Consider the following 22,788-nt stretch of genomic DNA (forward strand, 5'->3'; position numbering starts at 1 on the left):
GCTTCGTGGGTTCGTGCCTGTTGCGTGCTGCAGCTTGGTTCTGCGTCGCTGGGATCAGGCCACCAGGTGACGCTCAGGAGCCTGCCGAGGCTGCGGTTACCAGACTTGCTGGGGGGGGCTATGTCCTTAAAGCGGCTATGGGCACAGGGAGAGGGGAGCTGTGTCCTGTCGGATCCCCCTCAGCCTGCAGCCTTCCTTACTGCCCAGCTGCGGCACGGGGCTGGGGAGGAGCCGGGCTGGATGGGGTCGGACGGGGGGCTGCGTCTGCTCAGCGCTCTGCAGGCGGCGGAGAAAAGCCGGAGCAGTTTGCAGCCCGGGGTGGCGTGTGGCCTTGGTAGATGTGAGTGTAGCAGCCTGGCACGTGGCAGTGACTCTTTAAAGATCCACCCCCTCCTCCCGCCTCCGCATCTCATCCCAGCAGGATGACGGGGCCTGTTTCTATGGTGCTTTCGCCCCACAGGGGCCCTGGAGCGCTTCGCGCCCATCGCTGGCGGAATTCTTAATAAGGCACGGAGGGAGAAGTGTGGCCACCTCTGGTGTGGGGCGCAGCAGTGCAGCGCAAGGGCAGGGGACTGCTGTGTGCCCTTGAGAGTGCTGGGGGGCGGAATGGAGCTGGGATCCCCTCCAATCCGCTGGGGGCAATCGCCTCTTGCCGAGCGGGTGCCACGCACCCCAGAATCCAGGCTCCTGTCGGCCTCCAAGCGGGGAGACTCCTTGTCCTGTGAATGGCTCCTCTGCACTGGAGGGAGGGGGTCTGGCCGCAGCTAGTCTGTGCGCAGGCCAGAGAGGGGCGCTAGAGAGCAGGGCAGGGCTCAGATCCGGAACAGGACCTTGCAATGGGGCCTGAGGTCCCTGCTCTGGCCTGTGTGCGGGCGGGGGAGCTCTGCTGGCCTGGCCATGGAGGCCTGTGGCCCCCCCCTCCGGACTCTGGCACGCTGTGTAGGGAGGGGCACTGGCTGCGTGGGGGGAGCTGCTCAGTTCTGTACAGAGACCCGGATAATCGCAGCTCTCCGGGCGCCATCCCGGCCTGCGCCGTGTGCCGGTGACTCACCACCCGGTGACTCATTGCTCGGCTTGGCGATGAGCCCAGGAGGGAGGTGGGCTCTGGTGCCGATCCAACCTGCCAGCCCGGGGGGGGGGGCAGCCTGGGCCCCTCGTGGGGATGCAGAGCAGCGCCTGGCGCCGGGGCTGTGTCAATCCTGCTAGCAGCTCCGGGCTCCCCGCCGTGACGGCTTTCCCCTAGCATAGTGCCCAGCCTCCTTTCCCTGGGCCCAGGGCACTGCCCGCCCCGCCACTGCCATTGGCCCAGTGAGCGCTGCGGGGGCAGGGGGGGTAAACCGCTGGCCGTGGGTGTGTTGGGTGGAACGGGGGTCCGTGGGGGACAGGGCAGCCCTTGGTTAGCCTGGGCGAGGAGCAGGCAGGACAGCACACAGCGAGGGATGGGGACAGGGACTGACCTGACCCCAGGGCTCTCTGGGAATGCACAGGTGCCCCGTAAACACATGGTCCTTGGTGCGGCCCAGCCCAATGTCTGGGTGCTTGGCTAGAGCGTAACCCCCGGGGGCAGGTGCTCAGACAGGGGGACGGGACATGCCAGGGGCATAGAGCTAAAGGGCAGGGGGCACCTGCCAGTTCCCCCTAGTTCCTCCTGTGTATCGCAGCGAGCCACCAGCCCCACTCCCATGCCCAGCCGCCTGCCAGCATTAGCCAAAGGAGGGAGGCCTGTGATGGCAGGGAGGTGATTTGGGGAGACACGCCCAGGTGAGGGCACACGGGGAGGGCTGGCCAGGGCCCTGCTCTCCGGCCATGCGCCCAGGACTGCGCAGAGAGCGCCGGGGAGGCTAGCGGCTCTGGGGCTGCGAGGACCCAGGCTATGCCGGGCAATAATGGCAGATGGTAATCGGGCCCCAGCTCCTCCCAAGCCAGCCCAGTCAGGTGCAGGCTGGCCAGGAAGCAATAGCAGTGCACGAGGGAGATTGCCTGGGCGTGGGGAACGGCCCTCTGCCTTGCAGCCCCTGAACTGCCAAAGCTCTCTGAAAAGCCACGCTGGCTGCCTCTGGTCCTGCCGGGTGACTGGCAGCGTGGGCCGGGGCACAGGCTTGTCCAGGACTGTGCCACTCCTGGTGCCCGTCGAGGGTGCACAGCCCACGCCCTGTGCCTTTGGATTAGCCGTGGCCGAGAGACCCTCTTGCTGTGTTTGATGCTCAACGCTGCTGTCCCTGAGCGCCGCGGGGCGAGCGTGAGCCGGCTGTGCAGGGACAGAGCCATGGCTGGGGCTGTGTGTGGGGTGACATGCTGTGCCCTGGGATTGGCACGGGGAAGGCCTGCCCCCGGCGTGGGGCTGTAACTCTACATGGCGCTGGGTGCCTCCCGTGCACTGGCACTTCAGTCTGAGTGGCTCCCTGCCCCCTCCAAGCCAGGCCCCAGTGTGTAACCCCCTGCCCCAGTGCCTGGCTCTCGCCATGGGCATGACCGGGTCCAGCCGAGGCCTTGCTGTGGCTGCCACGTCCGCGATCGCGGAGGGAGCGCTCTCCTCATGGGATGGCTGGGTGTGGGATCGCTGCCAGTCCAGCGCCTCGGGGACAGACAGGCAGACGCGCCGGCACGAGCTGCACCAGGGCAGTCTCCGGGTTGCACGCTTGGCTGGCGTGCTGACATATTGGGGTTGATGGCTCAGGCAGTTCACGTTTCCTTGGGCTAAAAGCAGAGCGGGCTGGACGTTTAACTCCTTCCTGTCTGAGCTCAGGGTGGCTTCTCCTGCAGAACTGGGGCCGACACAGCTGGGGCGCAGAGCCGTGGGTCTGGAATCTCTGCGTCCCGGCTTGGGGGGATGGCCCGGGTGGGCTGGCTGCTCGGAGCCCGGAGTGTGACATCTGGCAGGGCGGAAGCTGTGCTTGGACATGGAGCTGGCATGGCCCTGGCAGGCCCCGGGGAGCCGGCTCTGTGGTGAGGCGTCAGGCGCTGCTCTCTCCCGGGCCCGTGGGGATATAGTCTCCCCCCGATGGCAGCTCCTCTTCTGGTGCCTCTGCCCTGGTGCAAGGCGTGGTGCACATGGGGACAGGCACCGGTGTCCGTGGGCTCCCGTCTCGCTCTTGAGGCTTCGGCGGGGCTGACAGGCTTTGAAGAAGAAGCCTTTCTCCTAGGGCTGCCGGCGGGGCGGGGGGTGGGAGGGAGAGGTCTGTGTCCCTTGGGGTAGGAGCACCCCTCTGGGGCTGTCAGTCTGTGGAGCTCTCAGTGCTTTATGGGGGGGCAGGAACGTATCATCCCTGTTGTACAGAGGGAAACTGAGGCACGGAGCCAGGCAGTGACTTGCCCACGGTCACCCAGCGAGTCGGTGGCAGAGCTGGGAATGGAACCCAGGCGTCCTGTCCCCATTCTCCTAGTGTAGGTGACCTGCCCGGGGCCGTCCGGCTTGGGCCGCAGTTTGCGCAGTGGGTGCATGGCGTGAGGGGAAGCTGGCCAGGGTGCTCCCCTCCCGTGCTGGGAAGGTGGCGCCAGCTGAGCCAGCCGGGGAAGCTCTGGGCCACGGGCGAGCATGCCCAGCGGCCTCTGCAGGGCTCCCATCCAGAGCGTGCCCCTGGCTCGTGGCTTCCAGGGGGGCAGTCTGGCTGTTCTGTGCTGCCACTCCCGTGACCCCAGGCTTCTTTCTGGAGCAGATGCCGGAGCTGTGCCAGGCTCCAGGTGGAGGGCGCCCGTCAAGTACCTGGACCCGCCCCAACTCCCTGCCGAGGCAGGGCCCTCCTGGCTGGCGCACAGCCCAGCGGGCAGAACCGTGCCTTGAGGGGGTCGGGTCCCAGCGCTCGGAGGGGGAGGGAGGTCTCGTTTCAGAAGCTGCCTCTAACACAAATCACGTCCAAAGCACTAAAATGTTTGGACCTCAGCAGCTGCAGACGGGCTCGTCAGTGAGCGCAGGGTGCAGGAAATGCCAGCGCCCCTCGGTAAGGGCGGCGCAGGGCCCGGAGGCAGCAGCGTCTATGCCACATCCAGGGCTGGCTGGGCCACTTCCCTGTCCTGGCGAGTGGCAGGGCTGGGGGTGCTGGTTACACACCGTACACCTTCTGGCTGTGCCCAGCTGCAGTCAGGAGGGGGCCTGGCACTGACGTGCCCCAGGAAGGGGAGGAGAGGAAAGAAATGGATCCGTGCGCGCCCTCCCCCGCTGTGTGCATCTCTTCGCTGCCGCGGCTGCTGTTGGCTCCCGTGACTACGAAGATGGTTGATGTCCCAGGGCCTATCGTGCCCCTCGGCTCCGCTCTCCCCACGTGCCCCATGTTCCCTCCGGATTGTTCCTTGGGGCCCGCTGTCCTTGCCACGGGGGCCAGGACGCGGAGCCTTTCCCCCCAGTGTGGCAGGGCCCGCTGGTGCTGGGAAGTGGCTACGTCCCGGCTGCTCGCTGGTCGGTGTGAAATGAGTTGGCTGGTTCTCAGCCTGGTTTCCAGTGGACGGGCATCACCCTGCCAGCTGGCACTGCTGGCCCCCCTGGCTGGTGGACAGAAGCCATGCCTGGGCTGCCTCGAGGGGTCCCTGCAGGGCAGGGCAGAGGTGCCGGGGTGGGTTCTCAGTCTGCAGAGCAGGCACAGTGCAGGATGCCCAGGTTGGGCCATCCACAGGGCCCCCCTTACCCGTCTCCCACCCCCTAAAAACACTGACGGCGTGGCTGGGGGAGGGGGTCAGTGGCCTCGACGGATGCGGCAGACCTAGCTAACTGCCACCTGCAGCCACCTGCCCATCTGGCAGCGTCTCCGCAGCCTCTTCCCTCCTCCCCCTCTGTGCACTGGCAGCATGATGCCGGGGGCTCCGAAGCAGCAGGGAACCCCCCCCCCAAACTCAGGGCACTGACGGTAGCCTGCCGAGCCCAGCGCTGCCCCACGCATAGGGTACCACCCCTTCGCCCCCAGCTGTCACCTGTGCCGGGGCAGGCGCAGCGATGCTGAAATGCAGCCACCTCTGGGGTGCAGGGCAGCAGCCTAGCTGAGCCCATTGCCCTGCAGCGCGGCGCCTGGGGGCGACTCTGGCCAGGGTGCCGGAGCACGGAGAGAGGGGCTCACTGCCCCCTCCCCAGCTTCCCTGCATGCGGGGCTGGCTCCGCTCCCCGCCCCATCTCCCAGCGGAGGCGGGGGGAGGTGCAGGCTGCCATTGGCAGGCACTGGCAGCTCCTTCCCGGAGCGGAGTCTCTCCTCCCGGCAGGGAGCCCCATGCTGCAGGCTAGGGGCTGGCTCGGGCTCCCCTCACCGGCCGCCGTGACCCGCTGCTGCCCGGGTGCCTGCCAGCCCGCCCCAGCCCCGCTCCCCTTGGCCCCCTCCCCGCTCCCCTCCCTCCCTCCCCTCGCCGCCTTTGTTGGGAGATGTGTCGGTGGCCGAGGATCTGACAGCCAGCCGAGCCTCCCCGAGCATGGAGCCGCTCAGCCACCGGGGCCTGGCGCGCCTCTCCTGGATCGACACCCTCTACAGCAGTACGTGCGCGCTCGGGGGAACTGGGGGGTGCCAGGCTGGGGTGAGCCGGAGCCGCCGGGGTCTCCTGGCTGCGGGACTCGGCGAGGGCTGGGAAGAGCGCTGGGGTAGGATCGCTCAGGGGACAGGGAGCCTGCTCACCTGGGGGCACGGTGCCAGGTGGGGGCCCTGGCCGGCTGAGCACCTCTCCAGCCAGGCTGCAGCATGCCCGGCCCGGCTCCCCACTCCATCTCTACCTGTTGTGTAACGCTGCACCGCGGGGCCGGGGGTGGCAGGATCCAAGCGAAGGCGGCATCAGAGCGGCTGTCCCTGCTGCTTGTGCCCATCGTTAGCTGGGGGCCTGAGCTGTTCAGCACAGCCCCCTCCCCGTGGATGCGCGCTCCTCTCCTGCTCTCTGTCACTGCAGGCTGCTCCGGGAAACGCTCCCCCCCATCCCTGGGCATTTAGACAGTGCCAGTGCTCTGGGGTGGCACGACCCCCTGCAGCTCCATCTCAGGCAGGTTATGTAAATGGACAGGCTTAGCGCTGGCGCAGCAGGGAGGACTGGGGCACCCTCCCCTATGATCGCCCCAAGTGACCGATGCAGCTCTGCAGTGGAGATGCTCCCTCTAGGGGGGCCCACAAGAGGGGGGCTGTCCGTGGCGTGCGCTCTCCCGTGGGAGATGCCCTCACTTGCCTTCACCTGCGTGGCACTGGGGGGGGGGCACAGGCTGATCCACCTGGGGAACCACATTCAGCTGTGCCCAGTTCCCTGCCTCAGAACGGGCTGTGCTCTGCGGGGGCCTGGCTGAGACCCCTGGGGGCAGCGGTGGGCTCGGGTGTTGCTCCTGCAGCGAGTGGGGCTGCACCGCCGGGTAGAAACACCGGAGCCGACCACGCTGAGCTTCCTGCGTTGCTAGCTGGGTGACCTGAGCGCCCCGAGGGGCCTACCCCTGCACTGCCCCCAGGCCTGATGCCCCCTTCCAGCGGGAGCAGGTCAGTCTCTGGCTTGCCCTGCTGGTGTCAGGGGGTGTCACGGACTCACAGATCGTGCCCAATCTTGGCCCCGTGTGGTCCGTGCGGGGTGCCCCGGTCCTCTGTAACAACAAACTCCCTCTCCCCTCCCCTCGTTAAACCAGTAACACCCAGGGAAACTGAGTCCCACCCCCTCCGCATGCAAACCATTGGAAACCCCCAGAAAACAAGCAAATCCCCCACTTCGTCACAGGGGGTCACTGGGTAGCTGTGGCTCCCAACGTGGGGCCTCCCTGCCAGCCCCTGTGCCACCGGTTACGGACTCGGGGAAGCAGGCTGGTCCCTGGGCTTGGGCTGCTTTCCAGTGCCCCCTTGTGGCCGTGGCGGGAAGGTCCCTGCGATGCGGGGAGTGGGAAAAAGCTCCAGGACCCGGGTCGCTGGGGACCTTTCGTGCGGAGGGGTTGCCTGGGGAGCTCGTGTGACTCTCGCGCTCTGCAGCATGGCTCTGGGTAGCCACCACGGCCCCAGGGAGATGGGGGCTGCCTCGGGAATGGGGCCAAGCTCCTTGCGGCCCCAGGAGGGCTCGGGGAGGGGGATCCCCCGGGTCCCTGGCCCTCGCGCTGGGAGGGTGAGTGACTGGGTCAGTGGGGAGGCCTGGCTCTGGCTGGATTTCGCAGCCCCGGGGTTGCGTGCAGCAAGCACCTCAGGCTGGGGGAGCCAGAACATGCCCTGGCAGTGGTGGAGCGAGCGGGTGAGCTCTCCCCCCTCCCCCCCCCAAGGCCGTGTGCTTAGAGCTCCGGACTTCTGGGTTCTAGTCCTGCCTCTGTGGCTGACTCGCTGTGCGGCCTGGGGTGGGTGCCGTGGTTTCTCCCCACTTCAGGCAGGGCTGAGGCCTGAGCAGTGCTTTGAGGCGCTATGCAGATGGGGCGAGCGCTGTGCAGCCCCTGCTACTGTACCTGGCCAGTCCTGCAGACCCGGAGCTGTGAGTTCTTCCTGGCCCCTGTAGGCAGCCAGCCTGCGGCCCTGAAGCATGAGGGGCGGAGCCACAGGCCTCTCCGCAGTTCTGCTGGGGGCCTACGGCAGCATCTCTCTGCCGGTCTGCAGGTGTTTGCGCCGGAGCCGTGGAGCTCGGAGTGCAGCACCTAGGAGGCCCGGTGCCGGGCGGGAAGGACCAGTAGCCTTGTGGGGGACAGCGAGGTGGTGATGTGAAGGACGGAGAGAGGACGCTCCCGAGGTGGGCTGCCTGGCCAGGGGCTCTGGAGGAGGTGGGTTGGGTGCTTTGAGTGGCATTGCCTGGCTCTATAATTCATACTGCATCATAGAATCATAGAATAGCAGGGTTGGAAGGGACCTCAGGAGGTCATCTAGTCTAACCCCCTGCTCAAAGCAGGACCAATTCCCAACTAAATCATCCCAGCCAGGGCTTTGTCAAGCCGGGCCTTAAAAACCTCCAAGGAAGGAGATTCCACCACCTCCCTAGGTAAAGCATTCCAGTGCTTCACCACCCTCCTAGCAGGCATCCTGCCTGGCAGACCCCAGCCCCGGGTGCTCTCCGCCGTGACACCAGGCAAATCAAAGCGCACCTGAGCTACTGAGGCTGAAATTCAGATGAGCAGGGCACGGGCATAGGGTGCAGGCAGGGCCTCCAGGAGCGAATGGCGGAGCAGGGTGCGGGCCTGGGGGCGAATGGCGGGGCAGGTGCAGGCCTGGGGGCGAATGGCGGAACAGGGTGCGGGCCTGGGGGCGAATGGCAGAGCAGGGTGCGGGCCTGGGGCGAATGGCGGAACAGGGTGCGGGCCTGGGGGCGAATGGCGGAGCAGGGTGCGGGCCTGGGGGCGAATGGCAGGGTGCAGGCAGGGCGTATAGGAGCGAATGGGGGAGCAGACATGGGCTGCATGGGAGCGAATGGCAGGGCAGGGAGTGCAGGGTGCACGGGTGAATATCAGGGCAGGGGGTGCATGGGGGTAAATGGCGGGGCAGGTGCAGGCAGGATGTGGGACTGGGGGGAATGGCGGGACAGGTGCAGGCCTGGGGGCGAATGGCAGGGCGGGTACAGGCAGGTGCGGGCGGGGGGGGGCGAATGGTGGGGTAGGTGTGGGCGGGGGGGTGAATGGCAGGGCAGGTACAGGCAGGTGCGTGCGGGGGGCAAATGGCAGGGCAGGTGGGCGAATGGTGGGGTAGGTGTGGGCGGGGGGCGAATGGCGGGGCAGGTGCAGGTGGGTGGGCGGGCAAATGCTGGAGTAGGTGCGGGTGGGGGCGGAGAATGGCGGGGCAGGTGCGGACGGGGGGGGCGAATGGCGGATGTGACGAAGTGGGGGGGTTTCTTGTTTTCTGTGGAGTTTCAATGGTTTGCATGTGGAGGGGGTGGGAGGTGCGGACGGCGGGGAGAATGGCGGGGCAGGTGCGGGCGGGGGGGCGAATGGCGGGGCAGGTGGGCGAATGGTAGGGCAGGTGTGTGTGGGAGGGCGAATGGTGGGGTAGGTGCGGGCAGGGGGGCGAATGGTGGGGTAGGTGCAGGTGGGTGGACGGACGAATGCTGGAGTAGGTGGGGGCGGAGAATGGCGGGGTAGGTGCGGGCGGGGTCGGAGAATGGCGGGGTAGGTGCTGGCGGGGGGGCATCCCGGCACCAGGGGGCATGGGCGGGAATGCGCCAGAGCTGGTAACTGTATGAAGGGCCCTGTGGAAGGAAGCCAGGACCGGGGACTCCTGCAGCAGCGTTGTGGTGAGTTCTCCCCCTCGGGCCTCGGCTGGGTTCTGCAGCCTCCCTCGGGCACAGCAGAACCCCGCCGGCCCTGCCCAGACACGAGGTCCGGGCGACCTCGCGCCCCATTAGCAGTTAGTTTCCATCTGGGCCCGGGGCACAGAAAGCAGCAATAGGCCCCGATTGTCTCTGTGTCTCTCCGGTGGGGCGAGGGTGTGAGCGTGCCGGGCCACCTGCCTAGCCGAGCAGCTGGACACTACTTCCTTCCTCCCAACCTGGGTGGTTCTGCTGGAGACTCTGCTGCGGGTCTGGCCCAGGCGGTGGCAGGCGTGATGGGAACTTGCTGCTTCCTCCAGCTGAGGGGGTGGTCAGGTGATGGGATCTAAGTTTCGTCGGGTGGGTCTCTCCTTTGGGGAGGTCACCTCTGCGCGGTCGCCTGGCCCAGGCCTTGGATGATGCAGGGGAGCCAAAGAAGTGGCTCCCTTTAGTCAAGCACAAAAGGCCTGGCCCCACCGTCGCTGAGCCCCGTGGGGCTGCCCGTGGGCCTGTACGCTCCCAGGCAGGTTCCGGGTTCTGCTCTCCCAGACGCCCCTTCACTTGGGAGTGGACACTGGGCCCACAGAGATTTCCCAGGACACAGATCCAGGAAACAGCTTCAGATTGGTGGGTCCTAGCCACAATAAAGGGCTACACGAGAGTTCTCGTGCGCCCCCATTGCCCCAGATTCCGCAGTGGGGCCTTTCTCCTCCCTCTCCGCCTTTGCACTAGAGAACATCACCGCCTGGCTCTCAGGGCCCATCTGCCCGACCCGCCACCTCCCAAGCCGCAGAGGCAGGGAGAGCGCCTGGGAGCACCCTGGAGCGGGGAGGGAAGCTGCTGACTGGCTGCTCTGCCCAGCAAGCCTGAGCAGCCAAGGGCCCCTTGTGTTTCAGACTGGGGACCAGGCAGGACCAGGCTGCAAAGGGAGGGGCCGCAGCCCTGCCGCGGTGCTAGACCTGAGCGATGTCTCGCCCCTCCCCAGGGCAGCCAGCTGGCGAGATCTCCCAGCACAGCGTTCTCGCTGGCACTCAGGGTGCCTTTGCTTTGCTGCCGTATCCCAGAGGCCATGCAGGGATGCAGGCCCCATGTAGGACTGACCGCCTGGCCTGTCCCTGCATTCGGTGGGTGTGGGGTGGATCCAACGGGAGCGACCTCGTGCTGGTGGCACGGACGCTCCGGCTTGCTTGGCAATGGACAAGTGTTGACCTTATGGTGCAACCAGTTGCCACTGTCGCTTTCCCTCAGTGACGTGAACCAGCCAGAAACTCCCCCCAGCACAGCGCGAGGGCCGGCGAAGAGGAGCCGTTGTCAGCGCTGCTGGGGGCTCTGGAATGACCCGGGCTTTGCGGCGCTGCCCGGATCCCATTTCCCCAGCCCCGTCCTCCTGCGGGATCCTTTGGCCTCGGTGTGCTGGGGAGCGCTGTCCCACACTGCCAGGCTTGCTTTGGGCGCCCCGACTGTACAGCCCATGCCAGGGCTTTGCCAGCGCCTGCCCCTGGTGCCTGTGAGTGGGGAAGAGAGCTGGCGTGGGTGGAGGAAGCAGCGGCGAAGGCGGAAGGAAGGGGAAGGTTAATGAGCAGCTTCCGTTGCAGGCAGGGTCAGGTTAACAGGCACCACTGAGCCCCGAGCGGCTAATCCACAGGGGGAGAGGAGGGAAGAAATATGCCTCAGTGACGTTCCCACAGTTAGTCCCCATCCCAGGCGGGTCACTTCCCGCCGCGGGGGAAAGCACAGGTGTCTTTACTCAGGGCCCGCCCTCTCCAGGGCTCTGCCGGGGCTGGCAAAGGGGGCCCTGTCCCCTCATCCCCAGTGCGGATTTGTCCAGGGCTAGAGCCGGGCCCAGGCAGCTGAGCCTAGATCTGAAGTTCCCCTGCTGGTCTAGGTCCCTGTGCCAAGGCATTTCAGGCCAGCCTCACTCCTGCCTTATTCGGCTCCCTCCCGCCCTGGGCCGCCTACGGCTGAGGCAGCAGGGCCAGTCTGCAGCGCACCGGGGAGAGCGAGCACGTCTCACAGGCTGGGGACCAGGAGAGACAAGGGCTCCTCGTCCCGTCCCGCCTGTGTCTCCCCGGGGTCTCCCTTCGCCCTGGCCAGGCTGCAGGGATACTCTCCGTGGAGCCAGTCCCCACGCTGCACGTGGAGGGAGGGAAATGACCCCAAGGACTGTTCCTGGCCCTTGCCATGCTGACCCTGTTAGCCGCCTGCTCTCCCCAGGCTCCCCCAGGCAGGCGAACACGCGGCCACAGCCATGGAGATGCTTAGTGAAGTGGAAGGATGGGCAGAGCGTTTGTGCAGTGGGCTCCGGGAGCCACAGCCAGCTGTCAGCCAGGCTGTATCCGAGGGCTCTGGGGGCGGGCGAGGAAGAGCATTGGGGCCCTGCATGGAGAGGTGCCCGGGCTGGGCCGGCTGCGAGCCAGGAATCCCCGGACTGCGCCTAACCCATCACTAGTGGAGGAGGAGGAGGGGAGGGCTGCGGTTGCAGGTGTGTGTTCCCCAGAGACTGCGTCCCCTCCCCCCGCCCGAAGGCAGGCAGCTCTGAGGAAAGGCCCAGGACACAAATAATGGGGAAGGGGGGCTGCAGTTTGGGTTTGAGGGGCATCAGCAGAGGGAGATGGCGAGAGCCTAGGGCTGGGGTGACAGGGGGCTGCAGTTGGTGCTATGGGGCGATGGCAGAGCTGGGTGGGGAGCCTGGGCTGGGCTGACGGGGCTGCGGGTCAGTGTTGGGTGGGGAGCCCGGGCTGGGGTGCCAGGGGGCTGCGGGTCGGTGCTGAGGTGCTGGCAGAGCTGAGGGGAAGTGTCAGTGAGATCACCCAGCACCTACCTTTGCTGTTCCTGTGACTTCCCATCCTCTGACACATGCAGCGGAGGGGTTCCCAAGCCCTCTCGCCCCCTTCCCATTGCCAGGCTGTGGGGAGGGTGATGTGGCCGTGATGCGGCTGGCTTTGAAGCTGCTCTCGCCATGCTATGGCAGTGCTGGACTCAGGCTGTGCTGCTGCGTAGCCCGGCATGCCCTGGGAGCAGCCCTCCCGACTCCCCTGCGCTCTCAGCGGGGGCCACACAACCCAGGGCGGGCGGCCTATCTCTGGGCTGCAGGCAGGGGTGCAGCGGCCCTGGGGCGCAGCAGATAAGGGCGCGGGGTGGAAAGTGTGGGCCCAGGGATTAGAGCTGGGGATTTGCAATGTGTGTGTTTGGGGCGCTCTCGGAGATGGCACAAGTTCTTCCCGCTGGGCCCTGGCTCTCCAGGGCCTCTCGCCTGGCCTGGTGATGCATGTGAGCCTGCCGCCCCCTGCCCCATGCGCACCCTCTTTGGGCCCCAAGAGCCAGCCGGCTGCAGGGGTGGGCAAGGACCCCCTCTCCCCAACCTCGAGCTGGCGCAGAACCCTAGTGTGCAGGGCACCGAACTGGGGGGCAGGGAAGCTGGGCTGTTGGGGTTGGCCAGCCGGTGAATGCTGGGGGGCCCAGGACTCAGATCCCCAGGAGCTTGGGGCTCTCCAGCCCAGGCCTGGCCCCTGGGAGCTGCTCTCAGGCAAGTCTGCGTGAGGCCGACGGGCTGTGACAGGGCCCTTCCCGGGGTGAGCGCCAGCCCCTTGGAGCAGGGGCAGCTGTAGTGGGAGCTTTCTGCGCTGGGAGGAGAGGCTGGGCCTGGCCCCTCAGGGCAGCTCCTAACCCGCTGGCTGGAGGAGGGGGCGGGCGGGCACTATGAGTGGGGGTGAGTCCCTGCCACCCCGGTTGGAGGCATGTTGCCACCCCGGTTGGAGGCATGTTCCCACCCCAGCCAGCACCCGCTGTCACAGCAAATGGCTCCTTTGCTGGCCTTGCTCCTGTGTGTGCCCTGCACTGACCCTTGCTCCACCCCACATCTTGGTCCCTGTGGGCACCCTTCCTGACCCCACAATGATCCTGGCACCCTGAAGCTTGAGGCTGGGTGCCCCTCTCCTAGCCTGCTCTGATACCCTGGGCTCTGGGTATATAAAGTGCCCGGCCCTCTCCTCCATCCGTGCACTGCACACTCTGGCGGTGGAGCCTGAGGGGGTATGGTTCCGCCTTTGGGAGCCCTGCTTCCACGACCCATCACCCCTTCGCCGAGTACCCGCTGAGGGGCATCAGGAATCCCTCCCTATAGGTGGGGGAGACGGGACTGGGCTGTCATGGGGTGTCACGGAGTGTGGGGGAGTCAGGGCCCTGCACCCCTCTTCCTGCGATTCACCGTGACTCTCAGCCAGCCAGTAAAACAGAAGGTTTATTGAACAGTAGGAAGGCAGTCTGAAACAGAGCTTGTAGGTACAACCAGGACCCCTCAGTCAAGTCCTCCTGGGGGCAGGGAGCTTAGACCGCAGCCTTGGGGTTCCCTGCGTTCCACCACCCAGCACCAAATTGAAACTAAAAACTCCTCCAGCAGCTCTCTCCCCCCGCCCCCCAGCTCCTCCTCTCCTTTGTCTAGTCTCCCGGGCAGAAGGTGTCACTTCTCCCAACCCCCCTCCTGGCTCAGGTTACAGCTCAGGTATCTTCCTTCAAGGGAAGTCCCCCATCCCCAATGTAACTCCCCTGCAACATTCCCAGGTTAAATCCGCCCTACTCCCTGTTAAAAGCAACAGAGGGTCCTGTGGCACCTTTAAGACTAACAGAAGTATTGGGAGCATAAGCTTTCGTGGGTAAGAACCTCACTTCTTCAGATGCAAGTTCTTACCCACGAAAGCTTATGCTCCCAATACTTCTGTTAGTCTTAAAGGTGCCACAGGACCCTTTGTTGCTTTTTACAGATTCAGACTAACACGGCTACCCCTCTGATACCCTACTCCCTGTTGTGTCACATGGGGGGATTGTGCTTTGCTGGCAGGGTGGGAGCCCCGCCCCGGCTGCCCCTCCCTGGCAGTAGCACTTGATGTGTGCCTGGTAGTGGGCGTAGTGTCTTAGCTGTTGGGTTTAATGTGCATTCCTGGCGGGGTAACGAGGGCAGCTGGCGTGGCCGTATGGGAGCCAGGAACGTGGCAGACCTCGCTGCATGGGGCTCGTCCTCGGGGGAGCGCTCTGGGAGAGCCCAGATACTGCGCCCAGTGCCCAGGGGCTTCTCTGCCCTGTTGGTGGGGCTGGGGAAATGTTAACTGCTGTGGCTGGGGTGTGGCCGGTGCCCCGGGGGCACAACCACGGGCAGTGAGTGGCTGCTAATCCTGGGGTCGGTTTCTTTCCTGGCCAGTGGCTCCAGGGTGCTTTTAGAGGGAAGAAGCCGCGGACAGAGCCCTGTGCCGGAGGGCCTGGGGCATGGGCAGGGCTGAGAGACGGGGGTGCCATTGACTCTTGCCCTGGGCTCGGGCTGCAGCCCGGTAGCCTGGGCACTGACACTCCTGCCGGCGTTCTCTGCTGGCGGCTCGGCCCCGTGGCTCAGCGGTCCCTGCTATAGGGCTGGCTGGGGTCGTGACACTGCAGCCCCCAGGCTGGCTGGGAGGGAGCGGCTCTCCTGGGGGTCGCCGAGCCCAGCACCGGCTCCCGCTCCTGTGTCTGCGGGCCGAGCAGCCTTGGGGAGCCCTGTTGTGCTGGCTGAAAGTTAGGGTCGCACTGAGCTGGGCTGTGGGGTGGAGTGATGCTGGCTCCGTGGCCCCCCCCTCGCGTGGCCCCCGCCCTGCCAGGCCCGGTGGGATGGAGCAGGGGAGAGCGTGACGCCCCTTCCCCCATCCTCGCGGCCGTGGGAGGCTGAGCTGGCAGCCGGCAGGATAGTGCAGGAGCCTGTTGCCATGGAGATGGCACGGGCCTCACGCCGCGGGCAATGCAGGCGCTGCGGAGCTGTGGCTGTTCTTGCTGGAGCGGAGGCGGGAGCTGGGGACATGGGCGCTCTCCATCCTGGCCCGCTTGGAGCAGGGCTGGCGCTGGGGGCTGGCACCCCCCGGCTCTAGGAGAAGCTGCCAGCAGCAGCTGGTGGAGGTGTGAATGAGCTAGAGGCCGTGAGATCTGCAGGCTGATCCGTGCCCAGCTGCCCTGGGACTGGCTGGCAGAGATGGTCTCGGCCCGCCTGCCTCTGCCGTACTCCACATGGGCCTGAGGGGAGCAGGGGGAGCCAGAGAGGGGCAGGAAAGGACTCAGGGTAGGGTGGAAAGGTCCCGGGTTGAGAGGCACTGGCAGAGCTGGCGGTGGGGGACCCCAGGGCTGGGCTTAGCAGGTGGCTGGGTTTGGGTTTGGGAGACACCGGTAGAGCTGTGGGAGGGGGGAGCCCAGGGCTGGGCTAGCAGGGGCTGCGGGTTGGGTTTGGGAGGCACCGGCAGAGCTGTGGGAGGGGGGAGCCCAGGGCTGGGCTAGCAGGGGCTGCGGGTTGGGTTTGGGAGGCACCGGCGGAGCTGTGGGAGGGGGGAGCCCAGAGCTGGGCTAGCAGGGGCTGCGGGTTGGGTTTGGGAGGCACCAGCAGAGCTGTGGGAGGGGAAGCCCAGGCTTAGAAGGGAGGAGGTAGAGCAGTGCCCCCACCCCCCTGCTCTGGGCTGTTGCTCTAAAATTCACCCAAACTCCTTAAACAAGGAAGCAGAAGTGACTCAAACAAACACCCCCAGTGTGAGAGCAGCCCCCCGCTTGCCCCCACAAGTAGGGATGTGCTAATGTAATGTGCTAGAGCATTTTGTATATAACCAGCACCCCCTGCACAGTGCCAGTAGCAGGGAGAGCCCCCGAATGGAGTGGGACATTCCCTGGGGCTCCGTGCTGTGCGCGTACGATGCGTGTGCATGCAGAGGTGGGGAGGGAGGTGCGCAGTGCAGCGTTAAGTACCCCTCCCTACGCAGCCAGGGGGATCTCCCAGCTTCTCGCGCCGTGTCCGGCAGTCTGGGAGACAGCGCGTGCGTGGGTGCGATGGAGGGAACCCCGTGCTAATGAGGGTGACTCAGGAGCGTGCGCTCGGCTGGATGTCCCGGCTGCTCCCTTGACAGCCTGCCGCGGTGCTGCCACCAGCCGGGTCCGGCGCCTGGCCTGCTGCTCCGAGGAGAGGGGAGGGCTCCCAGCTGGAGCGTGCTAATGAGGTGGGAACCCGGGCAGCCGTGCTGTGCCTGCATGTGCACACGTGCGAGTGTGTGTATACGCGTGCACGGACACACGCACCTTCCCAGGGCCACAGGAGCCAGACCCAGCAGGACGAGCCCAGCGGGGACCCTTGTGCGTCTGAGCGATGCGGGCTGGGCTGCTGGGCTGTGACCGCGCTGGGTTTCTTGCTGAGCTGTGATGGGGTCAGTTACGGGTTCGCTCTGTGCTGTGCCCCGTGTCCTACACAGACCCGTCCTGCTGGACTGCCCCCACCACTCTGCCCAGGCCCGTTCTGAATGGCTCCAGCGCTGGCCTCCTGTCCCTTGGCATAGGGGACATGATTCCCCTGGCCCTCTTCCTTCCCTGGCTCATGCTCACAGGGTCGGACTCGGGAGGGCTTTAAAATCCTCTTGGGTTTAAAGATTTATCAGCTTGAAATATTAAACTGCAATGAAATATTAACTGCAGCTGAGCGTCGTGCTGTGAGGCTTGAGGGAGCCAGCTTTGCACGAGGGCTCTAGGCCAGGCACACGCAGTGCAGGGGGCTGTGTGTGTGTGTGGGGGAGGCCCTGCCTGGCTTTGCACGAGGGCTCTGGGCCAGGCACACGCAGTGCAGGGGGCTGTGTGTGTGTGTGGGGGGGAGGAGGCCCTGCCCGGCTTCGCACGAGGGCTCTGGGCCAGGCACACACAGTGCAGGGGGCTGTGTGTGTGTGTGGGGGGGCTCTCTGCCCCTGCCCGGCTTCGCACGGGGGCTCTGGGCCGGGCACACGCAGTGCAGGGGGCTGTGTGTGTGTGGGGGCCCTGCCCAGCTTCGCACGAGGGCTCTGGGACAGGCACTTGCAGTGCAGGGGGCTGTGTGTGTGTGTGGGGGCTCTCTGCCCCTCCCAGCTTCGCACGGGGGCTCTGGGCCAGGCACACGCAGTGCAGGGGGCTGTGTGTGTGTGGGGGGGGCCCTGCCCGACTTTGCATGAAGGCTCTGGGCCAGGCACACGCAGTGCAGGGGGCTGTGTGTGTGTGGGGGGGGGCTCTGCCCGGCTTCGCACGGGGGCTCTGGGCCGGGCACACTCAGTGTAGGGGCTGGGGGGTGGTCACACAGCCTTAAGCTTCAGGGTGCTTGAGGGGAGGGATAGCTCAGGGGTTTGAGCATTGGCCTGCTAAACCCAGGGTTGTGAGCTCAATCCTTGAGGGGGCCATTTAGGGATCAGGGACAAAAATCTGTCAGGGACGGTACTTGGTCCTGCTGTGAAGGCAGGGGACTGGCCTCGATGACCTTTCAAGGTCCCTTCCAGCTCTGTGAGATAGGTATATCTCCATAGAATTGTGGGGTCAGGAAGGGTGCCCACAGGGACCAGGACCCCAACATTCGCCTCTTCCCTCTGCTGAGCCCATTGCTATTGCTATTTCCATGGTAACAGGCCAGTGCCGCCCCCCTCTCCAGCTCTGCGGCCAGTGGAGGATGGAGCCGAGTGCGGCTCCAACCCCTGGGCCTCCCTGCCCTCACCTGCAGCAGAGGCAGCTCATTGCTCCCAGCCTGGCCCCGTGCCTCTGGCTGTAGCCTGGCAGTGATGGAGGGAGGGGGCGGCTGGGACAGGCAGGTAGTGGGCCTAGTGCTCCCTTGCCGGCTGCCTGAGAGAGGCCCAGGACGGAGAGTCAGGGGGCGGGGAGAGCTGCCCCTGAGGTCCGGGGGGACAATGACCTAGAGGGGAAACTGAGGCCCAGAAAGGCGGGGTAGCGACTTACACAAACCCCCCAGTGGGTCGGCGGCAGAGCCCAGGAGTCCTGGCACCCAGGCCCACCTTCATTGCTGCCACTGGGTATAGGAATGAGGGGACAGATTTGCTTGGTGCCTCTGCATGGGGAGGGGGCAGGCTGCAGCGGAGCCCTCCCCTCGCATGGATCGCTGGCTCCCTAGCCCCCTGCTGCTGCCCCTTCCACTGCCGGCACAGGGAGGGCTGCGGCCTGCAGCAGGGTGGGTGGCAGAGCCGGGGCCCTGCACCTCCAGGGCAGTGCTCAGCTGTTAATCATGTGTGTTGGGGGTGCCTGTGGGCTTGGCTGGGCAGAGCCTGGCCAGGAGGGGATGGCGGGGGCCACCGTGGCTCGCTGCGCTGGGGAGGGGGCCACCACGCCTCATGGGTTAAAGAGCCGGCTAGGGGAGGGGGGAACGTGCGGGGAGGTGATGCTGCCCGTGTATGTGTGTATGTGACACGTGGGGTGGCTGACTCTGCGGTGGAGGGGGCTGGTTGGTGGTTGTCAGATACATGCAGAGGTGCCAGGGAGCTGCTGACCCTTGGAGCAGGGGCACTGAGGGAGCCCCTCCAGCCCTGGCCGACCCCTTCCCCCGGGCACAGTCTCTGCCAAGTGCCTGACCGGAGCAGCCCTAAAATCAAGCCCTGCAACGCCCGGGCCCTGCCGCCCTCTGGCAGGAAAGCTGCTGCCGGGCTGCTTGCTGGGCTCTGCAGCCGGTGCCAATGCTGCTGGCTCCAGTGCAGTGGGGGGCTCAGAGCCAGGAGTGCCCCCAGGCCAAGTGCCCACACCCCTGCCCTGGGACCCGGCGGAGCTGGGAGAAGGTCCCTGCCCAGCTGCAGGGAGGGTGGCAGCAGGAGATTGGGGGGGGCTGGTGGAAAAGGGTTTTTCCTATTAAACATCAGTCTCTGTCTCAGCTCCCACCTTGTCCTGGTGCCACACACCCATTGGCTGCTGGAGTCAAAACAAGAGGGAGGAGCTAGGGAAGTGACCTCACCTATTGGGAGCCCCGCCCCCCAGCCCCTATTAAAAGCAAGATGGTGCAGCAGGCAGGGAGAGCTCTGAGCTCCCAGCTCTCCCCAGTGGGGAGGAGCACCCTGGGGGCAGACACATGTCTGATGGCTTAGCCCCTGGATGTCATGCTTCTGGCCAGCCCCTTCTCTCACCTGGGGTCTCCTGCTGGGCAGTGCCATGGCAGCGAGGGGCAGGCAGCGCCCGGTGCGCTATGCCTCACTGGGTGCGCTGGTGGCAGACACTCACCGGCCTCTCCTTGTCCTCCTGGCAGACTTCAACTACGGGGCGGAGGACTACGACGCCGAGGGGAATGAGGAGCCCAAAGTGCCGCCGGAGGGCTCGGAGACCATGCCCTACATTGACGAGTCGCCCACCATGTCGCCGCAGCTCAGCACCCGCAGCCAGGAGAGCGGGGATGGCGTCTCGCCCACGCCCACCGACGGCCTGGGCACTGGGGTAGGTGGCCTTGCGACGGTGCTGCTCGAACTCTGCCCAGCACAGGTGTTTCGCTGCTTCTGTGTCCTGTGGGACCTGGTGTCGCTGGAGCTGGGATGGTCCAGTCCCCTGGCTCCCCCTTCCCTCGTATTCCCCTCTTGGCCCCCAGCTCAGCCCACTGTCCCTGTCCTCCTCTCCTGGCTTGAGGAGGGGGGCTGAGCTGCCTGGCTGCTCCTTTGCTAGCGGTTCGGGGGTGAGCAGCACAGGCTGGGGCCTGGTGGCTCAGGGCAGGGCGAGTATCCAGCTTCAGTTGGCTAGTGCCACGGCCCGTCCCTTCCTTGGTGCTTTGCTGTGGTGAAGGGCGAGGATGGCTTGCCGAGAGGGCCATCCCCAGAGGGAGGAGCTGCTGCAGAGCTCCTAGGGCTGTCAACAGCCTCGCAGCCCTCCCTGTTGCTGACTGTGCAGAGCGGAGTCTGGCTGCTCTGCATGGACCCCGCCCCTAAGAGGAGAGGAGTGCAGGGGTCTCTGGCCTCCTTCTCCCCCTCCCCCCCGCATGGTACAGGGCATCCAGCTTCTGCTCTCCACCCCAGAACCGGCTGCATTTCAGTGCTCTTTAGAGGCGCTCTGGGATTCTCTGCAGAGCTATGGGACATCTCCTGGGGCCAGCAGGGGGTGAAGTGGAGTGGGAACCCCTCTCTGCCCCCCATCTTGCCTCACTGGATAGGGACTCACGGGCACAGCTGTTGGGGGGGGGGGCAGTTATGCCTGTTGGCTGAGCATGGTGGGGGTACAGGGCAGGGGTGCAGGGTAGTGGCCACGTGCCCCCCTTTCCTGACCCCTGAAGTGCAGTGTCAGGGCCTGGCGTGGGAGCCAGTGGGGCAGGGGTGGGGGGCTTCTGCTGCTGTGGCTGGAGCTGCTCAGGCAGGACCCCTGTGCCTCTTCCCAGCTCTGTGCTGCAGCTCCCTGACAGGGCATGTCCGTCCTCTCTCATGGGCTGCATGCGCCATCTAGTGACAGAGGGTGGGATTGGGCCAGTTGAAGGCTTCTGGTAATTTTCAAGCAAGCGTCTTTGGGAGAAAAAAAAACCTTTTTAAAGAGACACTCCGACCAGGGCTCTCTGTGTATGGGAAACCCCGAGAAACGGGGAGGGGTGGCTGGGGGGGCGCTCTTGCCACGCTCTGGGCAGCGCCAGCGTCTGGGAGACTCAGGGGGCGTGACATGTATCTTCCCAAACATTTCTGGGGGCTCTGATGGCTCTTGGCAAACAAGCCATGCAGCCTGATTTCCTGGCTTCCTTAGCACTGACACGCACCAACCCAGCACCTTCTTGGCAGTGGGTTGGAAGGCAAATGCCTGACGCTCTAGCATGAGATGAAGCCCTGGTCCGATGCTGAGTGCATGGAGGGGGTGAGAGAGCCTTCCTGACCCTGCAGCAGTGGGGCCCCTTGTGCCCTGGAGCATGGGACTTGTTCCTCAGGCCATGCTAGGCTGAGGAACAACAGTTTCTCGTGGCCGTGCCGTGAGGTGCATGTGGCCAGAGAGGCCTGTGTACCAGCTCTGGGACTCCTTGTTCAGGGCAAGACAGTGCCAGGAAAGGCCGGGTTCTGTCTCATTGAAAGGGTTAAAGTCTAATCCCAGAAGGAACAGGAGTGAATGCGAAAGCATGACTTCCTCCCAGCCCCCTGCCTGGTGGGGGTGAGATGCCAGGCTGGGGGGAGGACCTAGAAAGATGGGGGAGCCCCTGGGTTGGTGATGCCCCCAGACCCCCTTCTGCAGATGGGCAGTTTGGAAAGGCAGATGGTGGCGTGTGCCAAGGGGCATCAGGAATGAGCTGGATCGAATCCAACCCAGCCCATGCCTGCCTGGGGTCTCGATGCCAGCTTTGGATTTCAGAGCTCGGCCCGAGTCGTTTGGCTGGTGCTGTTTCCCCACCAGGTGGCATCAGCGAGCAGGGCCCTGTGGCTGGATTTAATGACGTGTCCGAAGCATGGATGTCTCCACTTCCCCAACGTGGGAGGAATGGTGTTACTCTGGGCCTGGATCTGGGGCTGCCCCTCGGCAGGACCCCGGCATTGCCCCGCGTTACTGTCCGTAGATGGGCATGGTGCTCTTCCTTCCCCACACGGCTTATGGACTAAAGCCAGCGCTCGGCAAAGGGGCCCTGGCCCTGTGGGGAGGTCCTGGAGGGATAGCCCCGGGGGCCGGGGTGGGCAGCTCCAGGCGGCACTGCCGCAGCCAGCGAATGTGGGAAGCAGGCAGTTGGACACGCGTGGGGCGGGGGCTGTCTCTTTGATCTGCGGGCGCTGCCCGACAGCATCAGGAGCTGGCTGTTCTGGAGGGGTGGGGAGCTGTGTGGGAGCTGTGGGGCCTGGGCGTGGCTGGGCACGGGAGCTGCCTTGTGCTGGGCTGGGCCTGGTTGGGTGCAGCTGTCTAGCTGCTGAGCCTGGGTGTCTCAGGACAAAGCCTCAGGTTGTTCCCTAGCCCAGGGACGCCCTGCCCCCACACTGGACGGCCTGCCCTGGGAGCTCGGGCCCGGTTACACCCAAGGGAATGGTGCCCAGCACAGCCCCTGGGCAGAGCTGCTGCCTGCGTGGCATGGCTACTGCACAAGGGACGCGTGCTCTAGCCCTGATCCCGTGGCTGGGCAGGGGCATGCTGCATACGGTGCCATGGGTGCCCGCAGAGCCCCAGCCTGTAGGATGCACAGGTGCTGGAGATCTGCTCCCACGGGTGCCCTGCTCTCCTGGCAGCTACGCTGCTGGCCCCTCCTACCCCGGGGGGCATCCAGAGGTGTGCCCCTCTCCGGCTGCTGAGTGGGAGAGCCCAGCTGGGGCTGTAGTCTCTGCCGTGCGCTCCCTTCGCAGCCGTTCCGGCACTAATGGGATTTGGAGACATTCAGGCTCCAGCGCTGGCTCTGCCTTCAATCCCATTATCTGTGGCCGGGCAGTTCCAGGCTAAGCCGGGTGCCCTTTGGATGCTGCGGCTGGTGGCTTTAACCCTTTGCAGCTGCCTCCCCAGCGTCCGAATCAGGGCCTGCGTGCTGGCCGGGCCGGCTGGGATCTGCCAGTGGCAGGCAGCTGACTCGCGCTCGGCTTCTCCTCTTCCCACACGGGCTCGGCTCAGAGCGACGGCAGCTGCAGAAGGGGGACCCGAGGGCCCCTGTCCACGGGGCTCAGTCGAGAGGACCCGCAGCCGGGTGGGAGCCCCTGGGCTGGCGTCGCTCTGGATGCGGGGGGCAATTTGGGGTTGAAAGGGGTTTCCAGTGGGGCTGGGTGATTTGTGGCTGGCGCTGATGGAGGGGGCTGTGCTAGGGGCTGGGAGGAGCTGGGGTGGTGTCAGTCCCCTATAGCTGGGGTGGGGGGGTAGCTCGGCCCTGCTGGGAAGGGAGGGAGAGCCTGTTCTCCTGCTGGGCTCGAGGAGCTGCGAACGGGCCCTGAGCCCTGTCCTGAGCGCGTTGCTGTT

At 65.8% G+C, this 22,788-nt stretch overlaps 1 protein-coding gene across 2 annotated transcripts in view; it reads left to right on the forward strand.

Moving 5' to 3' along the window:
• The window catches only part of ABR (ABR activator of RhoGEF and GTPase), a 95,062-nt gene that overhangs the window by 24,766 nt on the left and 47,508 nt on the right, over window positions 1-22,788 (forward strand). Inside the window, exon 3 of one of the 2 annotated variants that reach the window (XM_065418078.1) lies at window positions 19,163-19,347. In XM_065418078.1, the coding sequence (XP_065274150.1) occupies window positions 19,163-19,347 (185 nt within the window). Of the gene's footprint in view, window positions 1-19,162; window positions 19,348-22,788 lie in introns of those variants that run through there. The other variant, XM_065418079.1, reaches the window with a different exon arrangement.

This window comes from Emys orbicularis, chromosome 17 (assembly GCF_028017835.1).
Source record: "Emys orbicularis isolate rEmyOrb1 chromosome 17, rEmyOrb1.hap1, whole genome shotgun sequence".
NCBI lineage: Eukaryota > Metazoa > Chordata > Testudines > Emydidae > Emys > Emys orbicularis.